This window comes from Dioscorea cayenensis, unplaced genomic scaffold, assembly GCF_009730915.1.
Source record: "Dioscorea cayenensis subsp. rotundata cultivar TDr96_F1 unplaced genomic scaffold, TDr96_F1_v2_PseudoChromosome.rev07_lg8_w22 25.fasta BLBR01000243.1, whole genome shotgun sequence".
Lineage (NCBI taxonomy): Eukaryota > Viridiplantae > Streptophyta > Magnoliopsida > Dioscoreales > Dioscoreaceae > Dioscorea > Dioscorea cayenensis.
In genome coordinates, this window is record NW_024086634.1 from 1 (window position 1) to 22,228 (window position 22,228).

Below are 22,228 nucleotides of genomic sequence, written 5' to 3' on the forward strand. Positions count from 1 at the left end.
GCGACGATCCTGGGAAACGAGCACACATCATCACCAAGAGGGAGAGGAGCATAGGAGAAGGAGTTGATTGAAGATCTAGACCACCATTGCATCATCATTCGCTTCATCGCATTCAAGGAGATCAAGATCAGAGAGGAGTTTTCTTGCTTCTTTATTGTCTTTCTTTTCCTTGTATGTTGTAAGGTATCCCTTTGTCATGGAGGGGATTAACTTATTGTTGTGTTTGGATTGGATGAACCCTAGGGCTAATCTTGTGTATGAACTTGAACGTTGTTGTTCTTCATTGATTTTTGATGAGTTGCTTGAGATTCAACCACATAAGCTTTTATGTCTAGGAATTACATGTAAGTGAGAGATCCGTGACCCTACCTATGAGCTGGCGCGAGGATGTGACCCACTCACGGTACCAGATCTAGAGAGATTGAAAGTGGACACTTGCTTCCACACGAGATCGGGTGTTGGTAGCCCTCCAGTTAGGTTTAAGCCAAGGATAGTAGGTTTACTCCCTATTAGAGAACCCAAGAACTTAATGCGATCATAGGTGTGTTAATCCTAAGAGATTCCATTGACATTCGTATGGGATCAGTTGTCATCAGATTAAATAATCTACTCACGAGGCCCGGTCCAATTATCATCAATGCATCTTTAACTCATCCCTAGTTCGTGACTTAATGACAACCCTAGGTGGATTCCTTGTCCAAACACTACCTTCTCATGCTTCTTGGATACTCCCTTGTTTATTTACATCTCGTGGTAAAGGTTATCTATCAGAGATTAGTTATTATTTTATTTTATTTATTTCATTTGTTCTTCTTTCATGTACTGAAGAATTGTAAAGCTGTATAATAGACGAAGCAAGTGAGTAATAATACTCAATTCCCCTGATGCTCACGCACCGTGTCACTCATGTAGTATTATTGGCTAATTCCCGCATACCTTCATGGCTATTACGATCAATCAAGTTTTCGCCGTCGACATTCAAGGAACATTAGAAAGCTTGTAACTAATAAGCCTCATAGCAATTTTCTTTCTTTTTATTTGTACATATTACTCTTCTTGTATATACTTTCTTCCTATTTTGTTTAATCTCTTTGTTCTTTTATACTCTTTGTGTAAAGGTACAATTTTTCTTGGCAAATGCAAGGCTCAAGAATTTGAATGATTCTAACTCAATTTCAGAAACACTGTAATGTTAGATGCCCATGCCGATTATATTGAAACCAAAGACCACAAGGAAACCCTTTACAAATTAATTCATAACCGGGGTGGAAATACCACCCATTGAATCAAGGAAAATCAAGAGGTGTCGCACCTCATTCCAAATGCCACAACCACCGCTAATAAAAGATTTACCATGTGAGATGTTGGCAAAGTTCCCATGATAACATCAATCTAGATCAAGACGCCAACACCAGTTCCATGCCCTCACCACCGAACTCTCATGCACTTGACGCCAAAAACGTGTGCCCGGATTTGAGGCCATCGACATGCCACACTTTTGTTGGTGCAAGCTTCTCTTCATCAGCCAAATTAGAGTAATCGGGTTGAACAATTATTCCAAGAGCGTGCAGCAATTGAACTTTCCAACCACAAGCAACAATGAAATTGAAGAGAAATATGATGGAAGGAGGTGGTTGAGAACTCCATGCATTGGAGAGGTGAAAAAGGTAGAAGAAGTGGCACAAACTATCACTTGAGCTAGCCCTCCCTGGTCTATGGTAGCTTAGACCTCCAACCACCAAGCACAAAAAGAGAATTATTTTGGGACAATTGAAGATATGGGTAGGAGGTTGGAAGCCATCCAATGACCTAATTATGTTAATAACAAAGCTGGACATCGCCCCACAAACTTTTTTCCATGGAGGCCCAAAAGATTTTGTGGATTGACATTGAAATCCTCTCTATTGGAATAAAATCAGTTCCAGAATCGATTTCTGTCTTGGTGAACCTTCAAGCCCTAATCTTGACAAATTGCATTTAGCTTGAGTGTTTGCCTTCACTAGCTTAGCTCCAGAAACTAAGACTGTTGACACTCAAAGGGCTAAAATCCCTGAAAGAATTACCCCATGGGCTTGAAAAGTTAGCAAAACTTAGACATCTAGATATTTCCTACGGAAAATGGGGACATTTTCCATCTGGAGCACTTCTAAAAATGTCTTGCCTTGAAATTCCTTGCATGCACAAAAGCTTTAGTCGTTATGTTGTAGATAATTCAACAGTTGAAGAAATCACAAGCCTAAAGAATTTAACCAAATTTTTAGTTGATTTCCATGATGTGTTGACCTTTAATGGCTACATTAATAGGGCAGATGAATTTGATCTCTTGAAAAATTTAGATCATTTTCTATTTAAGATAAGTCATAAATATGATAGATATAGTGCCGAAAATGAGAACATGGAGAAAGTTATGTTGCTGGGTACTGCAAACCGTTTGGCAATTGATGGCTGCAATTTTGTCCAATTGTTAGATTATTTTGGGTCTGATGAATTAAGATGGTTGATATACTTTAGAATCCAAAGATGTAATAATATGTTGTGGATTAGATGGGATGGAGAAATTGTGCTTCCTTGCTTAAAATGAGAACATGGAGAAAGTTATGTTGCCTAGTACTGCAAACTGTTTGGAAATTGATGGCTGCAATTTCGTCCAATTGTTAGATTATTTTGGGTTTGCTGAATTAAGACAGTTGATATACTTTAGAATCCAAAGATGTAATAATATGTTGTGGATTGGACGGGATGGAGAAATTATGCTTCCTTGCTTAAAAAGGCTTCATTTATACGGCTTCACAATTTCAAGGGCTTGTTCAAAGGAAAAGCTAACAAGGAAACCCTCAAGAACTTAACACACCTTAGGATTGAATTTTGTGACAAGATAAAGTATTTGATACCAATTGATTTGTTAGTGAAAAACCTTCAAAATCTTGTAGAAATATCAATAATTGATTGCCATGAGATGAAGGATATAATTTTAGGTGAAGCTAGTGCAGATATTGTTGAGTTTCAGAACATTTGGCCTAGGTAAATAAATTGGGTTTGGCCCAATACACTAAATGGAAAAGAAAAAAAATACATTAATAGTGGAAACCACTTGAGAGAACAATGGTAATCTTGCTATTGGATTAAAATCCATGTGAGAGAGAGGGGTTAGAATAGAAAGGGAGAGGCAAGTGAGAAAAAACTAAGAAGAAGAGGAAGAAGAAAGGGGTTTAGGGCTTGAGCAAGAAAGACGATCGGATGGCAAATTGGTGGTGAATTTTCCCAAATTTCGGATAGAGAATCCTTGCTGGTGGTTCTCTTAACCTACCAGATTTGATCTTCTCTTAATCTCTTCTTGATGTTCATGTTATCCATCATAGAGTTGCTGAGGTGTATGTGTTGTTTGTGAGCATTGTTCTACTCCTCTAGTTGTATCTAGAGAAAACATCCTCTTGTATCCCATTGTTGATGTAGTGAAGCATCTTTAAGAGGCTTTAAGGATTTCCATTGTAGTTCCCTCGATTCGTAGGGTTTTCACGCTAAAATTGGAGTTTTGTATGGTTTGTATGCATTTTCATCATACTTGTAGTCTTTACATACTTCTAGATCACAAAGAGGGGTTGTAATGCATTTGACCTAGGACGGTCTTGAGCCCGTATAGAAACCATTAAGAGTTGTTTTAAAGGCATATGGGTGCCATACAGCCCGCATAGAAGTCGGTACAGAAAATCCCAAGAGTTTGCACTAGGTTATACGTGGTCCGTACGATAGGTATAGAGGCCATATAGAAATTTGAAAGAGTTTGCACTAAGTCATACGGCCCGATATAGAGGCCGTATGTATGAACACTAAATTGCTACAGTGACACAAACGGGGATTTAGCCACAGTAACTTCCGTGGAGTTTTATCACTGTTGCAGTGCAGGTAACCCCAACAGATATGACTACCCTTCCAAAATTAGGTATTTTACATTTGGAGGGCTTCCCAAGCTTGATAAGCATTTGCAAAGGGAAATTGGTTTGTGATTTACTTTGGTTTATCGACCTAATGCACTGTCCCGAATTCAAGAGGGTCCCTTTCTTGATAAGCAACAAGACAATCGTTTCTAGGATGATCTCAGGGAGCCAAGAATGGTGGGAGACATAGCATGGGAAGATCTAGAGTTGAAAGAATATCCTTCAGCTTACTTTCATCCTACAAGGCCCAGTATGCTACAAGCCTGAGGTAATATTTCATATGGTTGTGTTTGATTGCTGAAAAAAAGTGTGTTGAATGGTATTTTTTTTTGTTTAAAAAATTTATTTGGAATAAAATCTTTTTGATTCATGCTTCTATTCAGTTAATGCCATAAAATTAAAAATTTCCTTTTGTAATTAATAAATAGATATTTATTGATATTAGTATTTTTTTAAAAATAATTAATAAATATGTTTATTTAAATAATGGGTTCATGGGATAAATTTTGTATGTTTGGTGGGATTATGTGAGTAACTCACTAACCAAACATCCCATCTCTATACTTTTAAACTAATTTATTAGTCTTTTTAGTTTTCTAAATTGTTAATTTATCTTTGCCTTTTTTTTATGTGGTCCGGTGAAACTCATGTTTCAGTTATTCTCCTTGATATTTTTAATAAGAGGTTTATTTATAATTTAACTTTTATAAGGTTTTCTAACAAAAAAAATTTACATTCTAACTTAATTTCTATCAACAGGAATGTAATTCCAGATGAATTGACGAAACAAATATTCAAGGTAAGTCCTCATCCTTGGTGTTGTTTAACTGGTATATATTTATTTGTTTGAGTGGATTTGAGCATGAATCATTATGTATATATATTGATGGTTTAATATGTGGTTTGTGGACACTTTTCAAAATAATAATAATAATAATAATAATAATAATAATAATAATAATAATAATAATAATAATATTCTATGAGCAAAAGTTAAATGAGAAAACAATGAATATTAATTTGAAATTCTTAAAAATATAATGTCATTGATTTTGAAATCTATTTTTTTAAAATATACAAATATTTGAAATCATGAGAATGCAAACATAAAAATATTGCCAATGACGTCTTGGTCTACACCAGGTCCCTTATGTGAGGCGCATGCCTTACTGAAGAGGCAGATTCGAATCTTAACACATGTAGAATAAAGGCATGGGTATATTTAAGTTATTAATTTCATTTCTGTGGATGTCCATGATATATGGTTTGTCCACATAAATTAAAGGAGAACAAAAAAAAAATTTTAGGTTTAGTATTTTTAATTCTTGACATCATCCAAAAATATGAATTGTTGTAGTTTATGAAAACATATGAAACAATGAATTTACTGAAAGCCTGTGAAAATGTTGGCAATCATGATTTTTTTTTTTGAATTTATAAAAATTATGAAATTTGTTAATTTCACTAAAATTTCAAAAGTTTTATGATGTTTAATATATAATTTCAAAATTGAAAAATTCAAAAATTTAATGGTAAAATAGGAATTTGGATAAAATTAAAGGAATGAAATCTTTTCCAGGAGAAATGTTAGAGATTGTTAGTATATGATAAGAAAAAAAAATTATTACTAAGGCATGTAGCTTTTGCATATTGTTTAAAAAAAAATTATTATTTGAGTAAATCCCTAGTTTCGTATGGAATGTTTTTATGGACAACACAAATTATTTATGCATATAATTAGTTAGTTGCTAATAAAATTGAAAGTTGCAAGGTTTTTAATAGACACTAGAATGAGTAATATCAAATTCAATGATTTGAACTTAAATGAGCCGGCAAGCAATGTTAATTGACATTGAGTCAATATCTTACCACTACTAATAATGACAAACATTGGTTTATTACTTTCCACAAATGGAGTAAACTTTGGAATCAATATTCAATTAAAATGGGCATATGTTGGTACATTAGATGCATAACCAGTGGCGGAAGTAGAAATGAAATTAGGGTATGTTGAATTTAAATTTAAAAATTTTATAAATATTAAATAACTTTATTAATTCAAACCTGAGAAAATAATAATCAATAATTAAAAAATATAAAATATACATCCATATAAAAACTTTTGTTTAGGTGTAAAAATCCTATCATATTTACATGATTAGCAAATAACTCAACTAATAGTTAAACACTAAGGGGGCGTTTGGTTGGATGTAGTTGAAAATGCAATGGATTTGTATTTACAAATCCTTGTATTTGAAAATTCAGGAGAGTCAAATCCAGTGTTTGGTTGGATGTATTTGTAATGCTGAATCACAAAATTTTGTATTTGGTTGGAGAGATTTTTTAATTTAGATTATTAATATAATATAATATATTAATTATATATTATATTATTAATATTAATTACACTATAATCATATTTTATTTAATATTTTATAAAATATAATTATAGTGTAATTAATTTTATGAGTAATTAATATAATTAATATATACTTAATTTATTATAATAAAATATAATATATTAATTATTTATTAAAATAAATAATATAATATAATATAATATATCAATTATATACTATATTACAAATATTAATTACACTATAATTATATTTTATTTAATATTTTATAAAATATAATTATGGTATAATTAATATTATGAGTAATTAATATAATTAATATATACTTAATTTATTATAATAAAATATAATATATTAATTATTTATTAAAAAAAATTAATATAATATAATATAATATATGAATTATATATTATATTACTAATATTAATTACACTATAATTACATTATATAAAATATTAAATATAATATAATTATAGTGTAATTAATATTATAAGTAATTAATATAATTAGTATATTAATTACTAGATGGGATTTCATTTCACTATAAGTGAGGGGAAGTCACGAAGTGAAAGAAGTGCCACTTCACTGAAGTGGGGGGAAGTGATATCACCCGGGGACTCGTGTTCATTTGTCGGGAAAGTGAGAATAGAGCCGGAGGAGTAGGGTGTTGGATGAAGTTCTATAAGTTCAAAAAAGACTTTAGAAGTGAAAAGAAGTTAGTTTTTATAAATTGACTCATTTTCCCCCCCACTTCAGTGAAAAAAATACTGAAGTGGGCTTAGTTCAAAATCCACTTCAGTCGGAAGTGGGGGAAGTTTATATAATTAAAAAAAGGGAAAATTATTTTTCAGTCCCTAAAAGTTTCAAAACTTCCCGAAAAGTCCCTTTGACATTTGAATTTGACAAATAGTCCCTCCTTTTTTTATTTTGCTGACGGTTTGGTCCCTGGCTGTAACTCCGTCAGTTAACTTCATACAATATTCCATTCCTGCCCTGCTATTTGGAGGGAAAGCTGGCCCCCCGTCTTGTCAACTTTTTGGAAAATAGTACGGTTGTTAGTTTTAACTTTATATGCTTCTTTAACCCAAGCTGCCTTCTTCTTCTTCCATCAACCTTTTTGTTGGTTTTTTTGTTTCCATCTACACATGATAGATAGATTTGTCTCTTCCCCATTGTTTTGGTTTTATTTTGCACTCTTGTACTTTGAATATTTCTTCACTCGGAAGACAATTCATGTGAGCTTCTCCACACTTGTTTTGGTTTTATTTTTTATGGTCATGCAATTATTGACCATGCTTTCTTCATGCAGGCAGCCAATAAATACCTTTTGCGTAGTTTCTAGGTATAGGGGGGAGGGCCGAGTCCTCCAGTTCACAGTGTTGACTCCTTGGGAGTCAATTCTAGATGAGATATGTCAAAGATGGGGGCTTGACATTGGCACTGTGAAAGTGAAGTTTGTCACACCCGATGCAAACAGAACTATTTGTCCCATTGATTCTGAACTTGACTTCAAGCGTATGTGCCAAATATATCAAATACTAAACAGCGCTGCAGTTGACCTTATTGTTGATGCAGATGCAAATGCTGTAGACATGCCATTGTGTTCTTCACTCCCGTCGTAAATATCCTTTCTTTGCTTGATGTATAGTATTTTATTTCATTCTTCTGCATTATGTCCTCATTCATAAATAATATTTCACGTAGAGTATATAGAGTCGTCACTTATTGTATGTACTTTCCGGTTAATTTCTGGAGATATCATTTACCATTATCTATTTCAACTTATATTTGTCCGTTTCTACTTAAAACTTTATGTTTTCGCTTAACATTAACCGATATCACTTAAACTCTGCTTAAATGGAAGAGCGCTCGCTTTCGATGCGAGAGGAACGGGGTTCGGTCCCCCTTATCTCCAACCATTATTTTGATTTTTTTATTATTAATTTTAATTTTTAATTCCACAAAACCCTTCTTTTTTGTGAACATTATATAATTCTGCTTAAATTTCCCTGTTTACGTGTAATAATTTATGTTTTCGCTTAACTTTGTCCGATATCGCTTAAACTATTTTCGTCCTCCACTTAAGAGTATACTATTTCGCTTAAACTTATCCGATTTCGCTTAAAATTGTTCGAGTTCGCTTAAACTTCTTTTATTTCGCTTACACTTATGCGATTTCACGTAAAAATTTTTGATTTCGCTTAAACTCATCCGATTTAACTTAAATTTATCTGATTTCATTTAAAGTTGTTTGATTGCGCATAAAAGTGTCATGATCTCACTTAAACCTATCCGATTTGTACACTATAGTGATTCATTTTCGGAGAGTATGTCGCTCAATAGGGGCATATTTCCACCCCATCAACAACCTGCGGGGGTTCTATCCATCTGGCCTTTGTCAGAAGATCATGAGATTGTTTCAATGGAAGTCACTGATAAGTTTTCTGAAACTGAACATTTTAAGGATGCACTTAGGAATTTTGCTATCAAACGCAATTTTAACTTTACATTCATCAAGAATGACAACCAGAGAGTGACTGTGAAGTGCGCTGCTGAAGGTTGTGAATGGCGTGCCCACGCGTCCATGGAAGGTAACCACGAGACCTTTAGGATCAAGATGATGTATCCCACACACATATGTGGTGGTGGTATTGGCACGTCCTCACATCCCAAGACATCAAAAAAGTGGGTGAGTGCACGTGTCATACAAAAGCTGAAGAATCGTCCCCTGTATAGGGCTATTGACATTCAGCGTGATATGTTGCGAGACCACGGTGTCTATTTATCCTATAAACAAGCTTGGCTAGGGAAAGAGGTCGCCAAGGATGTTCTCCATGGGAGTGAGGTGGCGAGCTATGATTTATTAATGTGGTACGCGAAGAAGGTGTTAGTGACAAACCCTGGTAGCGTTGCTATCGTAGAGAATGACGGCCCCTGTTTCAAGCGTGCGTTTTTTTGCCTTCAAAGCATGTGCCATTGGTTTCAAGACAGGATGTAGGCTATTGGTGTACCTAGATGGAACTCACTTGCTCGGTAAATATGGGGGCACTTTGTTAGGTGCAATGGGAAAAGATGGGAACGATGGTTTCCTTCATGTGGCATTTGCAATCGTAGATAATGAAACGGATCCGAACTGGACGTGGTTCTTGTCAAAGCTTGGAGATACTATATACGATGATGACGAATATGTGAAACTTATTACATTTATATCTGATAGGTCAAAGGGCCTTATCAATGTTGTCGCGAAGGTATTCCCTTCCTCACCGCATGCACATTGTTTGCGCCACTTGGAAGCAAACTTCATGAAAGCAAATGTCAGACTTGGCAAGTCATTGAAAGAAAGGTGCTGGTCTATATTATCGAGAATTGCATTTTCATTTGCTGAAAAGGAATTCGATGACGCTGTTGTCAATCTGTTAAACACATCGGCAGATGCACATCAATGCTTGATGCAGAAATCCGATCTGGGGCACTGGGTGAACTACATGTTCAAAGGTGAGAGATGGGGGGAGATGTACTAAAACGTGGCGGAGTCGTTTAATGCATGGATAAAAGAGGCACGCCATCTCCCAGTCATAAACATGGTAGACTCGATAAGGTATGCACGATTTCACTTAAATTTATTTGTTCCCAATTAAATTTATTTGTTCCCGATTAACTTTCAATGATTTTGCTTAATATTAATTGTTTCCGCTTAAGTTCAATCGTTTACGATTAAATTATAATTTTTCCGATTAAGTTTTAATGTTTTCGCTTAACTTTAATTGTTATCGCTTAATATTAAGCTTTCTTACTTAAGTTACATCATTTACGATTAAACTATAATGTTTCCGATTAATTTTAAATGACTTCGCTTAAGTTTAGTTGTTACCGCTTAAGTTACGTCATTTACGATTAAATTATAGTGTTTCCGATTAAGTTTTAATGTTTCCGCTTATTATTCCTTTACTTGTCTTTTGTACAAAGGTTTAAGTTGATTGGCATGTTGTGTCATCAACATGAACAATCTCACAGATGGGAGAGACATTTATGTCCTGTCATACATCGAAACATTGAGGAACTTGTTGAAGAGTCTCGCAACCTATTGGTCGGCCATTCCGACGGTGACCATTTTGAAGTGGTTGACCAGAAGAACTACTGCATCAGTTTAAACTCTCGGACATGCTCATGTCGTAGGTGGAAGGTATATGGAATTCCATGCAAACATGCATGTGCGGCAATACTGCAGACAGACACAAATATTCATCGATATGTCGATGATTGCTTCACAGTGGAGTCTTACCGACAAGCATATGCAGAAGCCATATTCCCGGTACCAGATAATGACAAACCAGATGATATCAACCGTGAGCTACTTGTGCACCCTCCAATCGCCAAGAAGCCAGTTGGTCAACTAAGACGGAAGCATCTAGAGTCACAAGCATTAATCGTTCACGAATTACGATGCAGTCGTTGCCATGATGCTGGTCATAACCGTAGATCCTATAATGCATTGATAGCTGACTGACTACATGATGTTATTTACATGTAGCTTGCCACAACAAAAGCTGTATGTTTTAATTTTAAGTGAAAACAACTAATTTTAACTAGTATGAACTAATTTTAAGCAGTATTAACGAAGTTTAAGCAATATGAACTAATTTTAACTAAGAACGATTCTTTTTAAGTAGACAAGCATATATGTGCATGACAAACAACTCTTGTTCAAAGCATCATAGTGATATGCAAATAAGTACATGTCCATAACTCAAAATAGAAGAAACGTCAAGTTAATGAGAATGTATTGTATGACATTTCCTAATAGTTCTTTGATTCTCCAGAAGTTTGGCGACCACGGGCGGTGCCATTCATCAATATGCGATCAGCCAAATGTAGACGCAAGTGTGGAATGTTCGTCTGGGGAAGTTTTAGTTTCTCGCTAGCGAGTATTTGCTCAGTGAAGCGTATGACATAGACTGGACAATCGACAGTACCCGGCTTTTGCCGAGGGCAATTCCGTTCGTGCCTGAGAGGGTAAGCTTCCGTTGCGTTATCACTAAATTCAATTGCTAAACATCTGTTGAATAGTTCCCACTATCATCAAAACATGCATCTGTCAAGCCAAACGGTGACGAAAATAGAAACAGTTTAAATAAATAAAAACATTGTTTACCATGTGGATGACATCTTGATCATATTTCAAACTGACAATTGAGGAATAATGAATATATTCCTTCTTTACTTTATCGAGTACGAGGAGATGGAAGTGACCATGAAGTATAATAGGCATCAAGATGACGTCAACATTTGCAAACTGGCGTACGGCATCCACCATCATGAGCAACGACTCTTCTCCTGTGTGCTCTGACGAGGACATCAAAAGACCAAGAGGTCAGGTGATTGCTCCGCGTACCCTGTAAGGGTACGGTTCGCTATTCATCTGTTCTATGATTATCAATACATATACGTCTATCACATAATTGAGTGTAAACATACCATTTCCTTCCCTTCCAAACAGAGAGTAGACACGCGCCCGAGTGGTGTATGACATATCATTCTTCCAGACATAAGTCCTACCGGATTAAAGCACGCAAAATTGAGTGTAAACATTGTAAATTAAGCGGAAATTTTTTAACTTAAGTGGAAACATTTATAGTTAAGAGGAAAATATTGAAACTTAAGTGGAAACATTAAAACTTATGCGGAAATATGTAAGTTTAATTGGAAAAGTTTAAAGTTAAGAGGAAAATTTGAAATTTAAGTGGAAACATTAAAACTTATGCTGAAACATGTAAGTTTAATTGGAAAAGTTTAATGTTAAGAGGAAAATTTTAAACTTAAGTGGAAACATTAAAACTTATGCGGAAAAATGTAAGTTTAATTGGAATAACTAAAACGTAAGCGTAAAACATTAAAATTATTGTAAACATTAAAATTTAAGTAAAGACAGTAAAAGTAAAAATAGGCTGCTTACATGTCCATCGGACAGTCTAGAAAGTGGCTGATTGTCAATTGTTCAACTTTATTTAATCTCATGAATCCGGCAGGATGTTTGTTCCGTGGTACCCTAAAAGTTTGAGTAACTTGTTCGGTCAGTACCACTGCTTGTTCGTCAATCGATGACGTCTCCGGTATTGGTTTTGGGATGACAACTGACGCTTCATTAGTAGTATCAGTTGATGGTTTCGCGATTGTCGACGGAGACAGTTTTGGACTTGGGGACTCAGTGTGGATGTCCTCCAAGTTTGGTACCTCCACGTTTCCTAACTTCTCATCTGAAGAAGGGGGTAGATTATTTCTCAAGGATGTTAGTGATTCGATTATAAACTCGACGTTGACGTTTTCGGCACCGTCTACTGGTGGTACCGCGGGTGGAGATGGCTTCGTCGGTTCGGAGAAGGAAGGAAGTGGACAAGATGGCGCCGGTCCGGAGTGGGAAGGGATGGGGGAAGGTGGCGCGAGTCCGGAGGGGGAGGGGATTGGGGAAGATGGCGCGGGTCTGGAGGGCGAAGGGAGTGGGAATGACGGATCGGGTGCGGAGGGGGAAGCGGATGGGGAAGCGGATGGGGATAGCGGCTTGGTTGTAGAGGATGGAGGGTGTGGAGATGACGGATCGAGTACGGAGGGGGAAGTGGGTGTGTATAATGAGACGGGTCCAGAGCCAAAAGTGGGCGGGGATGGCGCGGCAGGTGCCGATGGGGAAGCGGGTGGGGATTTCTTGGCAGGTACGGAGAGGGAAGGGCGTGGGCATGGTGCTGTGGGTTCGGAAGACAAAGTCGGTGAAGATGGAGTTGAGTTTGTCTTGACTTTGCCCTTTCGGGCAATTTTTGGAGGCCGTTCTTCTGGTCGGCAATCGGGTTGCGAAATCACAGACCTTATACATCGCCTTGTAACTGGCTTGAGAGGAGCATCATCAGAATCATTAGATTTGGGAAGAGGCAATGGTTGTCTTCACCTACTGACAACCTTCTTCACTCAACTTCTCTTGGTTAGGTTTACCATGTTGTTCCCGAATTCATCATGTTATGTTCCCAATTGGCTTGTAGACTATGTAGACGATCTTCCCGCAATGCGACGCTATGCATGGGCTCAAGCCACACATGAGTGGCTTAAGGATGACGTCCTTCAAACGGCTGCCAGAGTTCAAGCAAAATGCTCTAGTGAGAAGACAAACACTGGCTACTTGCGAGGATGTGCTGTCGCTCTAAATATTTGGTTCTACGAAGTAACTGGCACCGACAAGAAGGTGCGATTTGGTAAGACTCCCTGGATCCTGTGTTACGGGGTGAAAAGTTTCAAGAAGCAAGCATCCATCGGTTCATTGCTATCATCAGTCGAGGGGAAATAGGTATTTAGTTTACACTTAACTTATTTAGTGTCCGCTTAATAATTTTCTTTTCTGATTTAAATGTTTAGTTTACACTTAACATATTTAGTTTTCGCTTAAGTTTTCTAGTTTTCACTTGCGCAAAAATATTTTCAGTTAACTTTTAGGTTTTGTGCTTAAAATATAATTTTTTTCACTTAATAAATTAGTGTTTACGGTTAAAATATGTAGTTTAGACTTAATTTGTTAAGGTTCCGCTTAAGAATTAATTTTGATTGTTGTTTTAAGTTTTTCGTTTGAGTATCATTGTTTACCTTGACTGTATGTCATTTCCACATTACACTTTTCCACCCTCGCCCCGTCTAACGCCAAAGAAGAAGCTCTCGTCAGGACAAACCACCGTGGAGAAGAAGTCGCTAGCACAATACGTCTTGGCGCAAAATCTTGGGAGAAATCCACAGGGAAACGTGGACGGTCTCCCTCACTACCGAGGAGCCCACCACGTCGGGTTCAACGTGGTTATGTTTCTGTTAATCCACCGAGGGGGATAATTGATGAAGACATTGGGTTATGTTTACTGAAAGGTTTTGAGAAGTTGTCCGAAATTGTTGGTGGGCTTCAAACCAGAGTTGAAGTAATTGAGGGTCGTGGCCCTTCCAATGTCGCACCGATAACTGACGACACCAAGGATTTGCCACCGAAACAAGCGGCCAGCAAGAGATCTCGAGTGAAGAAGGTTGCCTGTAGACGAAGACAACAATTGCCTATTCCCATATCTAATGTTTTTGATTATGCTACTCTCAAGCCAGTTACACGGCAATCTACAAGGTCTGCGATTTCGTAAGCCGATTGCCGACCAGAAGAACGGCCTCCAAAAATTGCCTGAAAGGGTAAAGTCAAGACAAACTCAACTCCCTCATCACCGAGTTTGTCTTCCAAACCCACAGCACCATCCTCACCCCCTTTCCTCTCCGCACCAGCCAAGCAATCCCCACCCGCTTCCCCATCGGCACTTGCCGCACCATCCCCACCCGCTTTCCCCTCTGCACTCAATCCATCATCCCCACTCCCTCCCTCCTCCGCAACCAACAAGCAATCCCCACCCGCTTCCTCCTCCGCACTCGATCCATCATCCCCACTCCCTCCCTCCTCCGCAACCAACAAGCAATCCCCACCCGCTCCCCTCTCCGCATCTGATCCGTCATTCCCACTCCTTTCGTCCTTCGGACCCGCGCCATCTTCCCCAATCCCCTCCCCCTCCGGATTCGCGCAACCTTCCCCGTCCCTTCCCACTCTGGACCGGCGCCATCTTGTCCACTTTCTTCCTTCTCTGAACCAATGAAGCCATCTCCACCGACTGTACCACCAGTCGACGTCACTGAAAACGTCAACGTTGAGTATATAATCGAATCACTAACATCCTTGAGAAATGATCTGCCCCCTTCATCAGATGAGAAGTTAGGAAATGTGGAGGACATCCGTACTGACCCACCAACTGGTCATGAGGTACCGAACGTGGAGGACATCCACATTGACTCCCCGAATCCAAAACTGTCTCCGTCGATAGACACGAAACCATCAACTGACACTACGGATGAAGCATCAATTGTCATCCTAAAACCAACACCGGAGACGTCATCAATTGACGAACAGGCAGTGGTACCTACTGAATAAGTTACTCAGACTTTTAGGGTACCACAGAACAAACGTTCTGCCGGATTTATGAGATTAAATAAAGTCGAACAACTGACAATCAGCCACTTTCTAAGCTGTCCGATGGACATGTAAGCATCCTGTTTATACTTTTATTGTCTTCACTTCACTTAAGTTTTAATGTTTACACTTAATTTTAATGTTTTACGCTTACGTTTTAGTTATTCCAATTAAACTTACATTTTTCCGCATAAGTGTTAATGTTTCCACTTAAGTTCCAAATTTGCCTCTTAACTTCAAAGTTTTCCAATTTAACTTATATGTTTCCGCATAAGTTTTAATGTTTGCACTTAAGTTTCAATATTTTCCTATTAACTATAAATGTTTCCACTTAAGTTAAAAAATTTCTGCTTAATTTACAATGTTACACTCAATTTTGGTGCTTTGATTCGGTAGGACTTATGTTTGGAAATGGTCGTTGATGATGTGATGGACATATATGTATTGATAATCATAGAATAGATGAATAGAGAACTGTACCCTTACAATGTACACGCAGCAATCACCCGACCATTTTCTCTTTTGATGTCCTCATCAGAACACACAGGAGAAGAGTCATTGGTCATGATGGCTGATGTTGTACGTCAGTTTGCAGATGTCGACATCATCTTGATGCCTATTATACTTCATGGTCACTTTCATCTCCTCATCCTAGATAAAGTGAAGAAGGAATATATTCATTATTCCTCGTCTGTCAGTCTGAAATATGATCAAGATACCATCCACATCGTAAACAATGTTTTCATTCGTTTAAAATGTTTCTATTTTCGTCGCCATTTGGCTTGACCGATGCATGTTTTGTTGACAGTGGGAACTATTCGATAGATGTTTAGCAATCGAATTTGGTGATAATGCAACGGAAGCTTACCCTTTCAGACACGAACGGAATTGCGCACGGCAAAAGCCGGGTACAGTCGATTGTCCAGTCTATGTCATGCGTTTCATAGAGCAAATACTCGCTGGCGAGAAACTAAAACTTCCCCAGACAGACATTCCACACTTGCGTCTATGTTTTGCGGCTCGCATATTGATGGATGGCATTGCATGTGGTCACCGAACTTCCGGCGAATCAAAGAACTTTTAGGATATGTTTAACAATACGTTCTTATTAACTTGACTTTTCTTCTAGTTTGAGTTCTGGACATGTACTTATTTGCATATCACTATGATGCTTTGAACAAGAGTTGTTTGTCATGCACGTATATGCTTGTCTGCTTAAAAAGAATCGTTCTTAGTTAAAATTAGTTCATACTGCTTAAATATTGCTCATACTGCTTAAATTTCGTCCATACTGGTTAAAATTAGTTGGTTTCACTTAAAATTTGAACATACCGCTTTTGTTGTGGCAAGCTACATGTAAATAACATCATCTAGTTAGTCAGCTATTGATGCATTACAGGATCTACGGTTATGACCAGCATCATGGCAACGGCTGCATCGTAATTCGCGAACGATTGATACTTGTGACTCTAGATGCTTCTGTCTTAGCTGACCAACTGGCTTCTTGGTGATTGGAGGGCGCACAAGTAGTTCGCGGTTGATATCATCTGGTTTGTCATTATCTGGTACCGAGAATATGGCTTCTGCATATGCTTGTCGGTAAAAGTCCACTGTGAAGTAGTCATCGACATATCGATGAATATTTGTGTTTGTCTGTAGTATTGCCGCACATGCATGTTTGCATGGAATGGCATATACCTTCCACCTATGACATGAGCATGTCCGAGCGTTCAAACTGGTGCAGTAGTTCTTCTGGTCAACCACTTCAAAATGGTCACCGTCGGAACGGAAGACCAGTAGGTTGCGAGACTCTTCAACAAGTTCCTCAATCTTTCGATGTATGACAGGACATAGATGTCTCTCCCATCTGTGAGATTGTTTATGTCGATGACACAACATGCCCATCAGCTTAAACCTTTGTACAAAAGAAGAGTCATGAAATAATAAGCGGAAATATTAAAACTTAATCGGAAACACTATAATTTAATCGTAAATGATGTAACTTAAGTGGTAACAATTAACTTAAGCGAAATATTTGAAACTTAATCAGAAAATTATAATTTAATCATAAACAATGCAAGTTAAGCGAGAAATCTTAATATTAAGTGATAACAATTAAACATACGCGAAAAAATTTAAACTTAATCGGAAAAATTATAATTTAATCGTAAACTATTTATATTAAGTGGAAACAATTAATATTAAGCGAAACAATTGAAACTCAGTCAGGAACAAATAAATTTGAGCAGGAACAAATGAATTTATGCGAAATGGTGCATACCTTATCGAGTCTAACATGTTTATGACAGGAAGATGGAGTGCCTCTTTTATCCATGCATTAAACGACTCGGCCACGTTTGAGTACATCTCTCCCCATCTCTCACCTTTGAATATGTAGTTCGCCCAGTACGCTAGATCGGATTTCTGCATCAACCATTGATGTGCATCCACCGATGTGTTTAACAGATCGGCAATAGTGTCATCGAATTCTCTTTCAGCACATGAAAATGCAATTCTCGATAATATAGACCAGTACCTTTCTTTCAGTGACTTGCCAAGTCTGACATTTGCTTTCATGAAGTTTGCTTCCAAGTGGCGCAAACAATATGCATGCGGTGAGGAAGGGAATATCTTCGCGACAGCATTGATAAGGCCCTTGGACCTATCAGATATAAATGTAATAAGTTTCACATATTCGTCATCATTGTATATAGTATCTCCAAGCTTTGACAAGAACCACGTCCAGTTCGCATCCATTTCATTATCTACGATTGCAAATGCCACATGAAAGAAACCATCGTTCCCATCTTTTCCCATTGCACCTAACAAAGTGCCCTCATATTTACCGAGCAAGTGAGTTCCATCTAGGTACAGCAATGGCCTACATCCTGTCTTGAAACCAATGGCACATGCTTTGAAGGCAAAAAAATGCACACATGAAACGGGGACCGTCATTCTCTACGATAGCAACGCTACCAGGGTTTGTCACTAACACCTTCTTTGCTTACCACATCAATAAATCATAGCTCGCCACCTCACTCCCATGGAGAACCTCCTTGCCGACCTCTTTCCCTAGACAAGCTTGTTTATAGGATAAATAGACACCGTGGTCTCGCAACATATTACGCTGAATGTCAATAGCCCTATACAGGGGACGGTCCTTCAGCTTTTGTATGACACGTGCACTCACCCACTTTTTTGATGCCTTGGGATGTGAGGACGTGCCAATACCGCCACCACACATGTGTGTGGGATACATCGTCTTGATCCTAAACGTATGGTGGTTACCTTCCATAGATGTGTGGGCACGCCATTCACAACCTTCAGCAGCACACTTGACAGTCACTCTCTGCTTGTCATTCTTGCTGAATGTAAAGTTAAAATTGCGATTGATAGCAAAATTCCTAAGTGCATCCTTAAAATGTTCACTGTTAGAAAACTGATCACCGACTTCCATTGAAAAAATCTCATGATCTTTTGACGAAGGCCGGATGGATAGAACACCGCCAGGTTGTTGATGGGGTGGAAATATAGCCCTGTTGAGCGACATACTCTCCGAAAATGAATCGCTGTAGTGTATAAATCGGATAAGTTTAAGTGAAATCATGTCACTTTTATGATCAATCAAACAACTTTAAACAAAATCGGATAAATTTAAGTTAAATCGGACGAGTTTAAGCGAAATCAAAAAAATTTATGCGAAATCGCATAATTATAAGCGAAATCGAAGAAGTTTAAGCGAAATATAACAATTTTAAGCGAAATCGGATAAGTTTAAGCGAAATAGTTTACTCTTAAGCGGAGGACGAAAATAGTTTAAGCGAAATCAAAAAAAGTTAAGCTAGAACATAAATTATTACGCGTAAACGGGGAAATTTAAGCGGAAATATATAATGTTCACAAAAAAGAAGGGTTTTGTGGAATTAAAAATTTAAAATAATAATTAAAAAATCAAAATAATGGTTGCAGATAAGGGGGACCGAACCCTGTGCTTCTCGCATCTAAAACGGGCGCTCTTCCATTTAAGCAGAGTTTAAGCGATATTGGTTAATGTTAAGCGAAAACAGAAATTTTTAAGTAGAAACGGACAAATATAAGTTGAAATAGATAATGGTAAATGATATCTCGAGAAATTAACCGGAAAGTGCATACAATAAGTGACTACTCTATATACTATAAGAGAAATATTATTTATGAATGAGGACATAATGTAGAAGAATGAAATAAAATGACTACACATCAAGCAAAGAAATGATATTTACGACGGGAGTGAAAAACACAATGGCATGTCTACAGCATTTGCATCTGCATCAACAATAAGGTCAATGACAGTGCTGTTTAGTATTTGATATATTTAGCACATACACTTGAAGTCAATTTCAGAATCAATGGGACAAATAGTTTGGTTTGCATCGGGTGTGACAAACTTCGCTTTCACAATGCCAATGTCAAGCTCCCATCTTTTACATATCTCATCTAGAATTGACTCCCAAGGAGTCAACGCTATGAACTGGAGGACTCGACCCTCCCCCCTATACCTAGCAACTGCGCAAAAGGTATCTATTGGCTACCGGCATGAAGAAAGCATGGTCAATAATTGCATGATCACAAAAAATAAAACCAAAACAAGTGTAGAGAAGCTCACATGAATTGTCTTCCGAGTGAAGAAATATTCAAAGTACAAGAGTGCAAAATAAAACCAGAACAACGGGGAAGAGACAAATCTATCAATCCTACGTTGATGGAAACAAAAAAGACCAACAAAAAGGATGATTGAAGAAGAAGAATGCAGCTTGGGCCAAAGAAGCATGTAAAGTTAAAACTGACAACCGTATTATTTTCCAAAAAGTTGACAAGACCGGGCGCCAGCTTTCCCTCCAACTAGCAGGGCAAAAATGGAATATTGCATGAAGTTAATTAACGGAGTTACAGCTAGGGACCAAACCGTCAGCAAAATAAAAAAAGAGGGACTGTCTGTCAAATTCAAATGTCAGAGGGACTTTTAGAGAAGTTTGGAAACTTTCAGGGACTAAAAAATAATTTTCCCTATATATATATATTCATTGCCACGGGGGTGCTTGAGCACACCCTTGATCCCCTCTAAATCCGCCACTGTGTCTAACAATTGGTATTCGGCCTCAAGTTAATTAGCAAGATTAAGATTATAATATTATTAATGTCTGATTGATTATAATTTTATTGATTTATATTATGTGTATATTTTTTAACTAAAGCAGATTGAATGAATGTGTGACAAATAGAATATTTCTATAATTTCCATTAAAAGCAAGTCCTTAACTTCATTTGTTAGAATAATTTGAAAAACTTGATACTACAACGTATGTTGTTTGTTACTTAACTTGTTATAGGTCACCCTTTTCTATTTGTAATCTCAGATTGCAAGGTTAAATTTTCAAGATGAGAAAGATTTGTTATCAAAGCTTGTTCCTTGATCAGGAAAGTTGTTTTAGTTTAATTCATATTATTAATTGTATTGGGTTGGATTGAGACTTGTTGGTCTTGTCCTATTTCGATGTTATTTAATGAATGTTGGAGTGTTTGTAATTTATTGTTGAATGTTTATATAGAAAATATGGTGGTCTTGCAGATACTCTTTTGTAGAGTTTTAAAGTGTATCCAGATGATTAATTCAGTCTTCATGAACATATAAAGTCTAATATTTGTGGAAGGTCTTGTTTTATTATGACACTTGATGTTATGTTTCAGTTAATTCATTGTTGCTAGCAGTAGGCTTTACTATATTGAAATTTAAACTCCTTTTAGCTGGGGATGAAGTTTGGATGGTTTTCCTTAAATTCAATATGGACTACTAGTTTGTTATGTTATGTCGTTTAATCCATCTTCATTTCTAAATTGTGTCATGATCTTAGATTACTAATTCTTGTATTTTGAAAAACAAATGATCTACTGTACTTTTGTTTAATATTTCCTAACTGGTTGGAAATTGATTCAATATGTCATTTGAGTCACCTAAAATTTGATTGAATTATTTTTGTTTTGATTTAGTCAATTCTCTTGTGGTTCTTGAATAATTTGTCATTTTTCTCAAATTTATAGGTTTCACTTGATGTTCCAATATTGTTCTTTTTTTTCAAACATGAGCTGTGGAAACCAATGATGTCATTTTCTTAGATCTTTCATGTTCATTATGTTTAATTTTTTTTTAGCTATTTATTACTTGATATTAAGAGCTGAATTATTCAAATATAATTCTTCTTTGTTTAAGATCTAGGATAATTTTCTATTAGTTGTATTAAATGTTAATATTGTTGTATCTTTCTTGTTAATCAATTTCTAGCCAACTTAGTTATGCATGGTATCCGGTGAATCCAGTCATGATTTTTAAGAAAATGTTTTTTTGAAACATAACAAATGGCTTGTTTTTTACTCTCACTCGACGAGTTTCAAACTTTCAACAAATATTTATAGCAAATGTTAAAATTCACCAATAATTTGATGTACAATATAGAGCTATAAGCAAAATAAGTCGCTTCTTTCTCACATTTGCCAAAAATGCCTAGTCAAGATGGGGATATAATTTTGTTTTTCAATATTATTTTTTTTTCAGACTGACATTGTTCTTCAGATTTAAGAATCAACCTTGTTAAGGCAAATTGCAAAATTTAACTACACAATTATTTTTTATTCTCTTTTTAATGCATGGGGAAAACCATTGAAATATTATTAAATAAATATGGTAGAGATATATACACATTTAAGGTTGTTGAGCTATTTGCATTTAGTCAAGTTTTTTTGAGGAAAAGGAGCGGGGCGAACCCACTAGAGAACCCAGGGGCGTGCACAAGCCTCAGTGGAACAAGTGGGGACGGGGCCGCGCTCACGTGGGTGCTGGAACCACCCGTACACAACTACTATTCACAACTTCTAAAAATGTG

General features: G+C 36.8%; 1 protein-coding gene across 1 annotated transcript; it reads right to left on the reverse strand.

Moving 5' to 3' along the window:
• Window positions 1-16,685: 16,685 nt before the first annotated feature.
• LOC120253919 lies at window positions 16,686-18,266 on the reverse strand. Its single transcript, XM_039262117.1, has 2 exons — window positions 17,593-18,266; window positions 16,686-17,226 (listed from the first exon to the last, which is right to left on the reverse strand). The coding sequence occupies exons 1-2, from the start codon at window positions 18,264-18,266 to the stop codon at window positions 16,686-16,688; spliced, it is 1,215 nt and encodes a 404-aa protein (XP_039118051.1).
• Window positions 18,267-22,228: the final 3,962 nt, after the last annotated feature.

Coding starts and splice junctions, on each gene's coding strand:
- LOC120253919 (XM_039262117.1), bottom strand. CDS start 18,266: ATGACGGTCCCCGTTTCATGTGTGCATTTTTTTGCCTTCAAAGCATGT. Junction 17,227..17,592: donor AACATGTTAGACTCGATAAG/GTATGCACCATT, acceptor TTTTGTACAAAG/GTTTAAGCTGATGGGCATGT.